Raw genomic sequence first — 15,642 nt, forward strand, 5'->3', positions numbered from 1 at the left:
TTTTCAGAAATATCATAGCACGTCTAGTTTTTGAGATATTAGCTGTTGAAAATGCTAGATTTGACTAATTCAGCCAACTTGCATGCAAGTTTGCCAGCTTGTATGGCAATTTATTTGCTTAATTTGCCTCAGAACTCAAACTTCATGTGTATAACAATACTTATAAACAAAGTTCATAATACTTCCAGTGCTCAAAAGTTATTTTTTGTTGGTTTAGAAAAGTATTGTATTTTGCCATATAGGAGAAACGAAGAATTTTGTATGGAGACTGCAAGAATATTGAAAAAATCGATTTAATCTCAATTTAACCGTGCAATTTAAACCAAAGGTTAAGTCCTATTTTGCATGCTTGGTGGATCAGTTCCCAAAAATGTTTGATAAATCATTGTTTAATTGTTATGTAAACATCATATTAACCAGTGTCTTATACAACTTTGGCGACCTGTAGCTAAAAATTGTGACGTGCTGGAACATTTCTGAGAACGGCATCAGATTCAGCAGCCCCAAATCTACTAGAGACACATGGTTTGATCCTTGAGACATGCAAAAATGTCATTTTTGTTACGCTGTGTATTAGAAGGGGAACGCTTGCGAGAAAATAAAATGAATTTGGTTTTAGGCACGGAAAAAGAAAATCCATTATTATGAGCCCAAATATCAATGTTATCCAATGCATTTTGCATAAAATGACGAATGATTTCTTTATTATTACCACAAATAGAAATAACCTTATCATCAAACTTTAACAGCTATACCAACCATTTGTTCTTCCTTAGTCGGCGTTTGAAGGACGCAGTTTTAAGCAGTATTTCAATCATATTCGATCGTCTATCATAATTTTTAATTTAAAATATTGATTAATGCCCATGTATAACATTTTCCGTAATCTTGATCTAGTTGCATAAAATATTGACCTTATTAGGTAGAAGAGTTAGAGTATGGATAGAAATATGAAATGACAAAAAAACAGTTTAAAAGGATTGAAATAAAACTGATTACGGTTTGGTTTCCAAGTCACTTTTTCGAGCATTGAAAGTCACTTTTTAGTCACTTATTTTTGACTGCCACTGTTTGCTACCAGCCCTGGTTTGGGTGTACCGTAAAACGGGGTAACTTTGATAATGCGGGTAACTTTGATAGTGTGTAACCCACCGCATACTAAAAGAAATATCATAATTTCTGTTAATCAGTTAAGCAAAACGAATGCAAAACTAAAGAATATTAGAATGACACTTCATGTAAGAGCGGTTTTCATTTTGATCAAGAACATTTTAGGCTTTTTATACGAATTTAAAAAATTTACACAATTTCAGCATTTTCGAAACGCTTACAAATAATCTGTTCTACGATCACTATTTGATGTAGTTTTGAATAGTTGGCCACTTATCTTTGATAGCCTAGTTATCATAGAACTTGAATACGGTCTCAAATCTCTTAGCGAAAAGCATATTCACAAACTGGGACCATTTTTGTAATCTAAGTCAGAAATTTCCATATAACGTTAAATGCCTAGAGGTATGCAATGCCCTACAAATGTTCGTTATTTATTCAATTTTGTTCGATTATCAAAGTTACCCCAAAACAGAAAACCAACTTTCGATTATATAAAAAATTATAAATCCATTCAAAATAAAACTTTTGGCAATTTATCGACTGTAATCGATAGCTAGGATGCCAGTACTTGTTTTAAAAATATAAATTGTAAATCTTTGAAACAGCATGCAAAAATATTCAAGTTTTCTTCGAAAAAACTATCAAAGTTACCCCGTTTTACGGTACTGTTGTTGTTGTTGTTGTTTGATGAGGAGGACTTTAACCAGAGGGTCATTCGTCCCTTAGTTGGCTGTACTATCCTGCATTAATAAACGATGTTTGTATGTTTCTGTAGAATTTGATCTATAATTAATGTTTCATACGTTTTTATCAACTTTTTCTGCTCCACATTCATCGCGCTTATCATTTCTTTCAACGTGGGGTAGCCATAGCAAAAACCAAAATAATGTACAATGTAGATTACTGCTGCAGGTCCATTGCACAGAGAATCATATACCCTTAAATAGTTGCAGAGATAACTCATCCCCATCGAATACCTATATAAAGCCGCTATCAATCGTTTGACTTCTTTACGTGATTTTACTTTACATCCTTCAAGTCCCATTCAGTTCAGTTCGAACGATCACACAATCAGCATATGGGAAGATGCTGTTCTTAGCTTTCGCTATTTTCGTTTTATTCGCGATCATACAAATCGTATACCACTTTCGGTATTGGATGCGTCGTGGCGTTCCTCAACTCCGACCATCGTTCCCTTTCGGAGATTTTGGAGAGTTTTTCCGTCAGAAGCATGGCATACCGATGACCTACGCCAATATCTACGCCAGAACCCGCCATCTGCCGTACGTGGGAATCTACTTATCGATGCGCCCGGTTCTGTTCGTCAATGATCCACAGATGGTGAAGGACATTCTCAGCCGGGATTTCGAGCACTTTCACGATCGAGGTTTGCACGTTAACGAAGAAACGGATCCACTGAGTGGGAATCTCTTTTCGCTTGGAGGTGTGAAATGGAAAAATATGAGAGCTAAGTTGACTCCAACGTTTACTTCAGGATGCCTGAAAGGAATGTTAGCGATTCTGATAGATAAGGCGACTGTGCTACAGAAGCAGTTTGCGAAGGAAATCGCTACGCATAATACGATTGAGGTGAAGGATCTATTCGCTCGTTACACTACCGATGTCATTGCGTCAGTTGCTTATGGAATCGATAACGATTCTATCAACAACGATCACGACCTGTTCAGACAAATGGGCATCAAGGTATTTCAGCAAGATTTCAAAACTTCACTTCGGTTGGCTCTCACGTTTTTTATCCCGAAAATAAAAGCCTTGCTTGGTTTCAGTTTAGTTGCGAAAGACGTTGAGGATTTTATGATAAACCTCGTAAGCAAAACCATTGAACATCGGGAACGTAATGGAATTCAGCGAAAGGATATGATGCAGTTGATGCTCCAGCTACGAAATTCCGGAAGTGTTTCCATCAACGACCAGCAGTGGAATTTGGATTCATCTGCCACTGTAAAAAACCTAACGATCAATCAAGTAGCGGCTCAGGTGTTTGTGTTCTTTGTTGCCGGGTACGAAACGTCTTCAACGCTGATGTCATTCTGTGTATGGGAACTAGCTCGTAATCCCGAGATCCAGGTGAAAGTTCATCAAGAAATCGATAGCGTTCTTTCAAACTACGGAGGTGCCTTGACCTACGAAGCCTTCGCCGATATGAAATACCTCGAGTGCTGTATGGAAGAAACGTTACGAAAACATCCTCCAGTATCGTTCCTGAACCGAGAATGCACCAAAACCTATCGAATTCCCGAGACTGACGTCATTATAGACAAAGGCACAGCCGTAGTTGTGTCCCTACTGGGGATGCATCGAGATCCGCAGCACTTCACGCAGCCAACCGAGTTCAAGCCGGAGCGGTTCTCCAGTGACGAACAGTCGAATGAATCCAACAAAGCTTACTTCCCATTTGGAGGAGGTCCAAGGCTGTGTATAGGAATGCGATTGGGTATGCTGCAGGCGAAGGTGGCGCTGGTAACATTGCTGGCTAAGTTTGAGTTCTCGTTGGGAAAAGAGCACGTGAAGGACATGGAACTACCGCTAAAGGCCAACACTTTACTCTTGGTACCGCAAGACGGAATTCAGCTAGTTGTTAAGAAGCGATGATGAGTGGTATAGATTTTTGATCATGAGAATAAGGACTTTTATTGCAGTAGTGGTAATGATAAGTGCAAAGAATAAACTTTTTAGCTCAAACGGTTGTCTAGTTCTCTAGAGTTGTGCTCATGAAAATTCGAGGTTTGGCATCGATGTATCTTCACAAGACCTGTTCATATTCGAAAAGAATTTCGGGAAATCTTCCGGTCAAGTAGTAATCTGATTTCTCATACTGAAAACAATATCTGGTCAAATTTTCAGCTCATTTCATACAGATTCTAATAACTTCAAGTTAAAAATGTGTTTTAGCTCATGGTTTGAAAAAGCTTAGCTGGCATATGGGAAATCAAAACCACTAGCTTTTATCACTGTTTGAAAACTAATTCTGTGCTGTTAAAGTTTGTTCAAAACGCTTATAAGATTAAATTGAGTTTTAACATTGTTTGATCGAGATTTGTTGTTCGTGCCTAATGTTCGTGATTGTTCAGTCTGTGCAGCCTTTGACTAAAGACGGTGTAAATTGTATTTTCTTTTCAAAATTTCCCCAAGTGAAAATGAAGCAAATGTCAAAACTGAAAAAGCAGTTTTCTGCTTCAAAATCACCAAATGGAAAAAATAAGAACGCGCAGAGCTGCTCTGTTTTATTTCCTTTATTTTGGAGCAGTATGTTTTTGTTTTTTCTGATTTAGTGATTTTGAAGCAGAAAACTGTGTTTTGCTGTTTTGACATTTGCTCCATTTTTACTTGGGTTTTAAGCACGCATATATTAAAAATTGATTTCTGAATCTAGGAAAACTAAAATGGATGTCTGTCAATTTGATTGAAAACATGTTTGGACCTGTTCACAACTTTCATAACGCTACCCCCTTCAGGGTGGATGTCCTTAAAACGTTACAGCTCATACAAAATTTGTAGAATATCCATTCAAAAAGTATAACAAGGGGGTGGGTGGGTGTCAAAAATGATCATTTTCGGCGTTATGAAATTTGCGAATGAACCCTTTGTATATCCTTAACATGGGCAAATTAACTCCAGTCCTCCCAACTAGGGTTACCAGACGTACTCTTTTTAGAGTACATGTACTCTTTTTTGCCTTAAAAATTTGCGTTCTATTCTCTTAGGTGTACTCTTTTTCAGATATTAATGAAGATTGTGGAACAAATCTAATAACCTGTTAAAGAAACCATATCATCTATATTCCATAATAACACTAGTAATCTACAAATTTTTGACAAATACTGGCCTGAAACAAATTGGTACTGATTAGACAGATTATACACGCACAATTTAGTTTTGAATATGGTACGAAATACATTCATTATTTCCAAATATTATTACATTCGATCATACTTACGTGATCCAAACTATTTTGCCATACATATTTAAAATAATTATCAATTAGACTCAAATTTAAGGCGATACGTCCAATTTTTAACTTTTTTTCAACAGCTCTACCTAATGAAAAAGTTAAGCATATTTCAAAGATGTTTTTCTACGTAAACATGACTCTCCATAATAGCCTTTTTTATTCTAATACGCCATTTTGGTTAGACCATGATTTCTAAATTTTTCGAATTTGTCCAGACCGAACAAACTGGGGGATCGTCGCCTAATTCTAGCACTTGTTTGCATTATTTGAGCGAAAAAAAGACGTAAATAGTTAATTTCTCCATTTTTTCGATATCTTTGATTTGGTTGCCGATAGGGTTATCGCGACCAACGAATTTAGAATAAGGAAAAAATAGATTTTCAATTTTCAGGGTAAGCTAAGTGTACTCTTTAGTACTCTTTTACAGAGTTGAAAAAAATGTACTCTTTCCGATGAGAGCAAATATGGTAACCCTACTCCCAACAGTTGCATACTCTGCATTTGGATGTGTTCTGTATGCTGCCACTCAATGCGATGTTTTGCTTTAAACCTCAAGTGCGCGCCTAAATGTATGTTATAGTTGTAATAGGCATACTACTATTCATTCAAAACTGATTACATCAATCTGAATAAATATTTTCCGGTTTTGTGAGTCTCACCTCAATCAAATGAGTGCCGTCTTTGAGGGATATTTTCAACCTGTAGAAACTCTTGATGAACTTGTCGAGCAAATCAAGTAAGTAATTTAGAACATATAACTAAATTTAACAATATTTTCACGTTTGTTTTGATCCACCGTTTGTGATCAAGGGAAGGCACGCATGAAGCAAGGAGAAATGTGAACACTGTTCCAATGCGACTAATCAGAGCAACGAACGACCTACATAAGTTCCGTGAAGATACTCGATTATGTTCTTCTACTATCCGGAACTCGGATTAATAGGCTAGCTTTCTATTCGATTTCCGATCTAGACAGCAATATACCGTTTTGTTACATTATTTCAAAACATGGATTTGATCGATTCTTGGGATGTTTCATATTATTTCTTCTGTCCTAGTGTGAAGGATAAGCTTGATTCCAGAATCTGCCCCGCATGCAACTTGTATTTCGCTTCAATTATCATGACGAAGAATCATCGCAATATCCATTCCAATAAGCATCGTGCAGAAAGTAAACGACCATAGAAAATCCTGACTAAAAGAAAAAACGACATGTTGATGACTCTGATTGCTGGGAAGTACTTGCTGATGGCTAGATGAAGAGGATCTAGACCGCACTGACGCTATATAGATCCTTTGCCCAGAGAGCCAGTATGTAGGCAAATTCCCCTAAAATAAGCACCGTATTCGAGAATAAAAGGTATTATAAACAGATAACTATACTAATAATGCTATATGATTTTAAAAATTAGTTCAGTAGTTTCACATCCTGCAAATAAAGAATAAAATAATATGTTAATCAGTCCACAGTCCAGGAAGTCTCCTCTTCTGTGCTTACCGCAGCCAGTATTTATAGCTCAAAAATCCCGTAGGTACGAACAAGTAAAAGGTACCAGAGTCATAAGGAATATCACTTGAGAAAGGTAGACATGACAAGTAGTTCATAACGAATGTTTTCAATTGGCATATTTTCCTGACAAATGGAAAAATGCTAGGGTTGTTCCAATTTTGAAACCAGACAAAAATCCTTCAGAAGCTTTTAGCTAGTTCAATCAGTTTGGTTTCTTCCATCAGTAAACTTTTTGAAAAGGCCATTTTGAACAGAATGATGGTCCACATCAATTCAATATTTGCCAATGAACAGTTCGGATTCCGCCATGGACAATCGACCACTCATCAACTTTTAAGTGTAACAAATTTGATCCGTTCCAACAAATCTGAAGGCTATTCTACTGGTCTTGCTCTTCTAGACTTAGAAAAAGCATTCGACCGTGTTTGGCATGAAGGTTTGATTGTAAAATTAAAAAAAAAACTTTAATTTTCCAACATACATTGTTTGAATAATTCAAAGTTATCTGTCAAATCGTACACTCCTGGTTAATTATCAGAACTCCCGGTCTGAAAGACTTCCTGTAAGAGCTGGTGTTCCTCAATGCAGCACATTGGGACCAATATCATACAATATTTTCACATCTGACTCACTTTAGTTACCTCAGGGATGTCAAAAATCTTTGTTTGTGGCCTCTCCGCTAAAGGACAAAGCCTGCGAGTCATCTGAAGTAGATTGCAATAAAGTTTGGATACTTTTTCTTCATACTTGCTGTGGCGAAGGACCCCTCGTTGCGGTGATGCGTGAGTGACGCTTTGCTTTAGAGCGTAGATGGTAGTAGCTGTCAACGACTATCACACATGCAATTGAGAGAAAAACATCAGGCACAAGTGATCGAGATTGAAATTCCCTTAAAAGTGATTAAAATTAGCTCCCAAAAGTAACGATTATTGAACTATTGAACATTAATTGAATTAGAACTATTCGTGCATATCCTATTATACGAAAGTAAGTTTATTACTGAAAATCTAGCCTAATACAGTGAATTAATGTAATGTTAACCTATATTTAGCCTACACCTACATCGTGAAATTCGTCGACTCACCATGATCGCTACACTATCGGTTTACCAAAATTGTGAGTAAGCTATTTGAAATTTGATCCTTGAAATAAATAGTAAATTGTTTCAGCTTAAGGTGATTATAAAAAATGTTCAAGTGCACAAGACTGGAGAATCTGAAACCAGTTCGCGCTGAAAATCAATCAAATTACTTGCTTGCTAGTGGTGACCAATGGGATAATTTTTCTACGCGAAGCGCTGTTTTGTTCTCAAGTCTTGTGCTCTTTAAAATTTGAGGTGTGGCTTCGTTCTATAATCACCTTAAAGCTAACAGCATCAAAAACTGCGGTTGCTCCTTGAGAGTTGGAAAACCCATTCGCGTACGACCGAACACTTGCAAAAATGGAAGATTTCTCCTAATGTTTCCAAAACTCAACTAATAATATTCCAACATAAACCAAAAGCTCTTTATTTGAAACCAACCTTCAAGTAGACATGTTGTTACGATGAGAGCGGTTCCAATAAATTGGTCAGATGAGGTTAAGTAGCTAGGGCTCAAGCTAGATAAAAATTTAACTTTCAGAAATCACATTGAGGACTTAAACAGCTTTTGATATTAAAACAAATTTTCAGGCCAGCCATGTGGTATGCTGTACCAATACGGACTAGCTGTTGTAATAGCAGGAAGGAAGCTCTGCAGAGGACTCAAAATAAAATTTTGAAAATGATTCTGAAGCTTCCTCTCTGGTATAGTACTAATGAGTTACCGTAAAACGGGGTATCTTTGATAGTTTTTTCGAAGAAAACTTGAATATTTGTGCTTGCTGTTTCAAAAAATTCAAATTTATATTTTTAAAACAAGTACTGGCATTTTAGCTATTGGTTGCAGTTGATAGATAGCCAAAAGATTTATTTTGAATGGATATATGGATTATGGATATATTTAATGTTTTACCTGGGAAACATTTCTTGAATTGATGATACATTCAATTTTATCATAAATCAATGTGTTTTTTCTTACTTTCTTACTTTCTTTTCTTAATGTTGCAAAACATTTTTTTTTAATTTTGAAACATTTGCGATTCAGTTTTTTTAACATGATTTTCTATTCCATTCTAATTTTTGCTTTTTTTTCCGCAACAGAATGTGTCAAAATGCTTAAGCGTGCAAAAAAAAACCAACACCAACGCCCAAGCTCCCGCGCACTGCATTCATTTATTGAAGTTCATTGTTAACAAATGTTCAGTCTTGCTCTGTCATTGAGTACCGTGGTGAATCGAAATCCGGACGGTACCAATATCCGGACACTTTAATTATATTAATTAATTACAGTTAAAATTAAGTGATTATGTGTCTGGTTTTCATTCATCCCCTTTTAAATAAACAATGCTGATCATTTTACATTTATTTCTGATCTAGTAACCATTGCTAAATAATTAATAAAAATAAAAACAAATTATTTGTTCATGTTGGACGTCATTTCATCGCGATTTAACTTCAACTCGAGTTGAACGATCGATGCACGCGCGAACAACGTTTGTTTGAAGTAAAAGTTAGTAAAATATATCTTTATAGAATTTTTATCCAAAACTCTTCAAAAGAAGATATTTTGGAAGTTCGGTGACTCCACTATCAGTAAATAAATTGGAAATATACATTTATCGGTGTGCAAAAAGACTGTCCGGGATTATGAGCCAGTGTTTTCAGATCCGGACATTGTGTAATGGACCACCGTTTTACTAGTGTAAGTGAGATTCCCGAAAGAAGAAATAAGTGAAAATTTGAAAAACAACTGTGGATAGTGTAGTGAGTACTCGGAGTGCATTTGATTATTGGATATATTGTATTTATCTTTAATAATAGCTGTTCGAGCCGCGTCGAATGCAGTTCAAGCTACGCGTGCTTCAGCTCAGGTAATCAAACCAGTTTAATTACAAACGTGTTATTTGTTTTGCCATTGTGGGACAATCGTGGACATCAAGTTTATTAAAGATTGTTATTTAATTGCGTGTTGACATTATTTTCATTGAAATTTAACGGATATTGCATGCTATAACACCTTTGTCCGGATTTCGATCCAAAAGTGTCCGGAATTCAAGACATCATTTGTCTAAGGTGTCCGGATTTAAAGACAAGACATGCTTTAATATTTGATTGATTTTTGTGTTAAAATCATGATTTTTATCAAAAATTTCATCACTTTCATGAAGATCTGGCTTGAAACAATCTATCAAGTAATATTACATCGAGGATTTTCTAAAACAACCCGCTCATATTGGAGTAAGAACATTTGTGGCACCTTAAGCGTCCGGGTATTGATGCACCACGGTAACCTTTTTTTTTAAGTTTTAGGCAATTCAGACAGCTATTTCGTGCGTATTCGGGTGAGTTTAACAGTTTTTTCCAGTTTACTGCTGAAGGTATTAAATGTAAATAAAGTTTGGATTCAATCATAACTGTTTTAACATTATAGATGGATCGCAACCAAATGGTCCAACGACTGTTCGAAGAATTTTGTCGTGCCTTTCCATTACGGAGCCGCCAAGTAAATCAGGAAGCAGCGCATGCGTTTTGGAGGGACATAAAACCCGATTGCGAGGATCACTTTCAGTCGCAAATAAGAAAGCTGAAGTCGGAAGCCGTCAAGCCAAATGGTTCACTGCTTGGATTTTTCAAACCAGTTGATAAGACAAAGGCTAACGTTGCGAAGGACGAGGACCAACCGGTTCAATTGACTCCGGCGGATACAGAATCACAGCAATCAACTTCCTCAAAAACTTCGCTGGAAACAGACGACCGTACTTCGCAATTTGTGTGCCCCAAGCAGGATGCAATTTGCAAGGAATTGGAGATTAGCAATGGTGGGATTTCTTGTCTCCTCATGCGGGAGCGTAACGACATGTTACCGGCAAGTCAATGAAAGACCCTGGATGATCTCATTAGGCGGAAGAAAACGTTAGAAAAGGACCTACAAAAGAAAAAGGCGGATCAGCAGCGGCGAAGGCAAAGCAGATTGCAAAGGAAGAAAGCCCTTGAAGAGTAATTTGAATGCAATACAGAGTTTGCAAAGCGTTTAAAACTGCGACCAGACAAAGGACGACCACCAATTGGGTCCTAAAATTTTTAATGAAATCTTGTTTTTATTTAATAACTCGAAAAACATGTTACTGTAACTACTTTATCAATTTTTCTCGCTCAAATAATGGCTATATCATGTTTAAACTTTAATTTAAAAATTTGGTCCATAAATGAACCTTGACACTTTTGATCATGTTTGACGTTCGCTTAGTCGACAAAAACACCACAGGGGTTTTAGTTCGACCACTGGGGTTGTTCCTATCTGACATTTCGTAAGGGACACGGAAAACAAAATACACCCAAAATTTGAGTTTAAGCCAAAGGATTTGACAAAATCTTGAAAATTTTTTTTTGGGCTTAAACCAACGGAAAACATTAGAAAATTGAGTAAACATGTGTTTTTGACCTAAACTTAAGCGTTTGGCACTAAAATTGTGACAGGGCTTTAGGACCCTATTGAAACTGACAAGCCTGACCTTTTGAAAATGTTGATTGATTTGGCTCAACACGAAGCGTCGGCTGATGATAGCCGAAGGTAAGAGATGAGCATTAAAATATTAAAATTATCGGGGGAAATCCCCCAGTAATCTATGGAAAACTTAAATTACTCTGATGAAAAACTATTCCTAGAGTAAAAACATTCAACGATGTACAAATTCACATAATTCGAGGCATTTCCAGATCGTGTCCGGTTTAAGATTGGTCTTTTTGGTACCGTAAAACGGGGTAACTTTGATAGTTTTTTCGAAGAAAACTTGAATATATATGCATGCTGTTTCAAAGAATGATAATTTATATTTTTAAAACAAGTACTGGCATCCTAGGTATCGATTGCAGTCGATAGATTTCCAAAAGATTTATTATGAATGGATATATAATTTTTCATATAATCGAAAGTTGGTTTTCTGTTTTGGGGTAACTTTGATAATGGAGTATGAATCGAACAAAATTTAATGAATCACGAACATTTGTAGGGCATTGCGTTTAACGTTATATGGAAATTTCTGACTTAGATTACAAAAATGATACCAGTTTGTGAAAATGCTATTCGCTAAGAGATTTGAGACCGTATTCAAGTTCTATGATAACTAGGCTGTCAAAGATAAGTGGCCAACTATTCAAAACTACATCAAATAGTGATCGTAGAACAGATTGTTTGGAAGCGTTTCGAAAATGCTAAAATTGTGTCAATTTTTAATATTCGTACAAAAAGCCTCAAATGCACGTGATTCCAATGAAAATAGCTTTGACATGAAGTGTCATACTAATACTCTTTACTTTTGCATTTGTTTTGCTTAACTGATTATCAGAAACTTCGTTATGTCGTTTAATATGTTGTGGGTCTCGCACTATCAAAGTTACCCGCATTATCAAAGTTACCCCGTTTTACGGTACTAAAACACATCATCAAAATTCATATTTATATTTCCAACTTTTTTTACGATTAAATGATAATACTTGTTATAAATGGGCACTAAGACCGCATGAAATAAACAGTTATTTAATAATGTTGAAAAGTAATGAACGTCATACTTGAATCGTCCCTTTCTAAGGAAATGCCGTACCTTGCAACCTTTCCAGATTTAATTGTAAAATGTTCTTGTATTGTAATTTGTATTGAAATTAAATGTCCATACCGGTTACGTCCAAACGTCTCGTTAGATCATCAATCATCCATTGCAGATCCAATTTGACTAGAATTGAATGTTCGATGTGTAGTAAACACGTTTTCTTGAACCACCCTAATAACTACACTTCATAGCCTCTTTTAGAATTTGTCAACTATGCACGATCTTCTTTACAAGAGGTTTTGGGGGATGCAATGAAGGCAAAAGTGCTTTGAACGTGGTTTTATGGGCATTTATTTGATTCTTAAACCTAAAGTTATTGCTTGTCATGTTAACTTATCAATTTATTTGTTCTAAATCAGTAAGATAACAAGAATGGTATTTCTTGTTAAATTATGTTTGATTTTACCAGGAAAAAACACTTCCACATACAAACTTCTGATTTTTTTAACTTGATTACAAATAACTATTTTTAAATTATGTCCTATGATGCCCAATTGATATATAGAGTTCTTATACCCATTATAAAAGTTAGTAATGAACTTTAATTTGGTTTTAAATCATATAATATAGGAAAGTATACATAGATTTATAAAAACAAAATCAAAGTTAGGTCACATAAAAACTAGCCATTGATCTTATTCATCTGCCTAAGGATGGCCCCTGCTGTCCTACATTCGCCCGCAAATGACATAATGCCGTCCGTTAAAATGTCAATCATCGATCGCCATTGCGCTTCGAATTACACAATATTTTGTTTATGTGATCAAACCAAATCCCGTCTACCGCCTGTCGAATCAAAGCCGCGTGCAAATTCTTTACGAAGGGGTTTTTAAAATTCCTGTCGCGTCATCTTTGCAGCAACATCGGTCCGGTCAGTCGGTCGAGTACCTACAAAAAACGCAAGTAACAACAACCGATCGACCACCGGACATCAGAAACGTGCTTGGGTTTAGTTTCTTCTTCCGCGGTTGTTATATGTTTGTAAGACTAACGAAATCGAAACTTTTTTTTTTTGCCATATGATGAACTGTGGAGAGATGCGCTGAGATGTGAAAGGCAAACACTAGAGGAGGAAAAGTCATAAAGTCAACATTTTTATTGCACGCTTGGTGGGTAATTAAGAGCGATTAAGCATTGAGCCAAGTGCGGTTAACGAACCCGACCAAAATCACATAACAAGATTATAATAGAAGTTGGTTTGTTAATTTTTGTTATCGTTTTTGTTGTGCTTTACTTTTTATATTTTTGTAACAGATTTATAACAGAATTTTTTATATTTATTGACATTCGTGAGTATGTTGTAAAAAACATCCAAATTTATTAACAGTAACAAATTTGCATTTTTTTTTTATTTTGCTGCATCCTTGATAAACTAACTGCTTTAATTTTGTTATAATTATAATATGTAGTATTTGTTATATAAGTTTGGTACAAATTTTGTTAGAATTTTTGTTTTTTTTTAAACTACTTATGGACATGGTACGTGAGACATAAAAATATCATATCAAGTAAACACATTCTTTTACAGTCTTGTGTCTTCCGTCTGATCGGGGACACCCTCTATGAAAATATGTTAGACTTTTGATGGGTGTTTGACTACTTCCACTTGGATCCATTTAGGCTCAGGAGGTTTTCCTCCGAGCTTCTGCGTTCCTCGAATGGGTGGGTAATTATGCGCTTGGAGGATTTTTGGCTCAACGGTAACGCAGCCTACCGCCGAAGAAGCAGGTGGCGCATCGTCTTCACTCACCGCGTGTAAACGATTGACGATTTGTGTTACTGGGAGAAGTTCGGATTGAAAACCGTGGAGAAGATTGAGGAGGGGTCTGACAATGTAAGCAATTTGTACAAATAAATGGCCAGCTTCTCCGGGTCAATCATGATGAATTCTGCTCCAACGCACCTTATCTGACTGCTTGATTGTTTTTGAGCTGATGGATGGTATCCTTAATCTCCTTTAAAGTGGGGGTTGATTGGTTTTCATAGTCCTCAGAACTAACAGAGATTTTGCCTCCGTTGTATTGACCCTCATTGCCTGCGGCACCAGAACCATTTCGGTATTCATCGCAGAAGCTTCCAACTTTCAATCACCTCACTTTCATCAGTCAAGATATTCTTATCCTTATCCCTGCACATCTCGGCTCGCTGCACAATCCCATTGCGGAATGCGTTGAGCCTTTGATTCAGTATTTCTTGCGACCAGGATCTCCTCGCACTCCGTATCCTCCAGGTGAATTTGTTTTTCCCCCGGAAGTTTATCGGGTCCTTTGCTGCAGCATGATCGCCTGCACTGCACTTTTCTCCTCCAGAATCAGACTAATCCGTATTGATTCTCGTCTTACCAGTCCACTCCGATCCATATACCCGACGATTGTCTTAGCTGCATCGTTGATGACTGCCTCCACTGCACTGGGGCTGTTCTTAAGAGGGGGCCCATCAAGCATAACGACAGGTAACGTAATCCGGGGAACATTTATTAGTTTTTGGGATATTTCCTAAATTTTTCAGGTAAAAATTCAAATGTGCAAATTTTTATTTTTTTTGAACAAGTACTGGCTGCCACCGCTCGTGACTATATACCGTATTTTGGGTTTCAAAAGATTTTAGTATGTTTAAATAAACGTTTCAAGTGATTTATTGATTTAGCTGATATGGGGTAACAATGATCACCCATGTAAACAATGTTCGGTAATATTGAAAATGTTGTTACTTCCTTAAACCATGTCCCCTGAAGCCGAATCTAAAGACCAAACTCTTACAAATTTACATTTACTTTTGAGTTATTTCAAAAAGAAAAACACTTTGAACTACGGAATACGCCTAAGGTAGGCAATTTCCTAAAAAAATCTGCATTCCTGATAGTAGTTCGTTAATGTAGCTTAATTGAATAAACTTATGAAAGATTTGACAACGGAATCGTTTTCGGTGATGCCAATTCTAGTAACATTCACATTTTCCTTGCTCTAACCATTTGCAGAGCTCATGTGGGACACGAATCTTCGGTAGTGTCATGCATAATGACACATAATGACGCTCTGAAAAGGGTCAGTTGTCAGCCCGCTTTCAGACGGCCATGTTGTTGGACGGGTGGAGCTCGTGTAGTTTTCAAGCGGACTGACGAAGAGTCTTTTTGACGTTGGATAACGTCTTTGGCAACATACTGGGGTACAATTTCGAAAAACGAAAACCGCTCGCGTCACGAAAAGTGGTTAGATTTTGACTGTTAATAACATGATAACGCCCGGATAGATTTTCGAGATTCTTGCACCAATCGGTTGGAAATATTTCTACGGATTATACCCCGTTTGGCATAAAGTCGTTTAGCATAAGGTCGTTTGGCATAAAGTCGTTTGGCATA

At 36.6% G+C, this 15,642-nt stretch overlaps 1 protein-coding gene across 1 annotated transcript; it reads left to right on the forward strand.

Moving 5' to 3' along the window:
- The first annotated feature begins 2,118 nt into the window (after nt 1-2,118).
- LOC5571193 (probable cytochrome P450 6d5) lies at nt 2,119-3,816 on the forward strand. Its single transcript, XM_001653459.3, has one exon. The coding sequence runs from the start codon at nt 2,200-2,202 to the stop codon at nt 3,724-3,726; it is 1,527 nt and encodes a 508-aa protein (XP_001653509.1). The 5' UTR covers nt 2,119-2,199; the 3' UTR covers nt 3,727-3,816.
- The last annotated feature ends 11,826 nt before the right edge of the window (nt 3,817-15,642 follow it).

The sequence above is a fragment of the Aedes aegypti genome, chromosome 2 (genome assembly GCF_002204515.2).
Source record: "Aedes aegypti strain LVP_AGWG chromosome 2, AaegL5.0 Primary Assembly, whole genome shotgun sequence".
Lineage (NCBI taxonomy): Eukaryota > Metazoa > Arthropoda > Insecta > Diptera > Culicidae > Aedes > Aedes aegypti.

What these genes read in the sequence shown, in the direction of transcription:
- LOC5571193 (XM_001653459.3), top strand. Translation starts at nt 2,200, where the DNA reads ATGCTGTTCTTAGCTTTCGCTATTTTCGTTTTATTCGCGATCATACAA.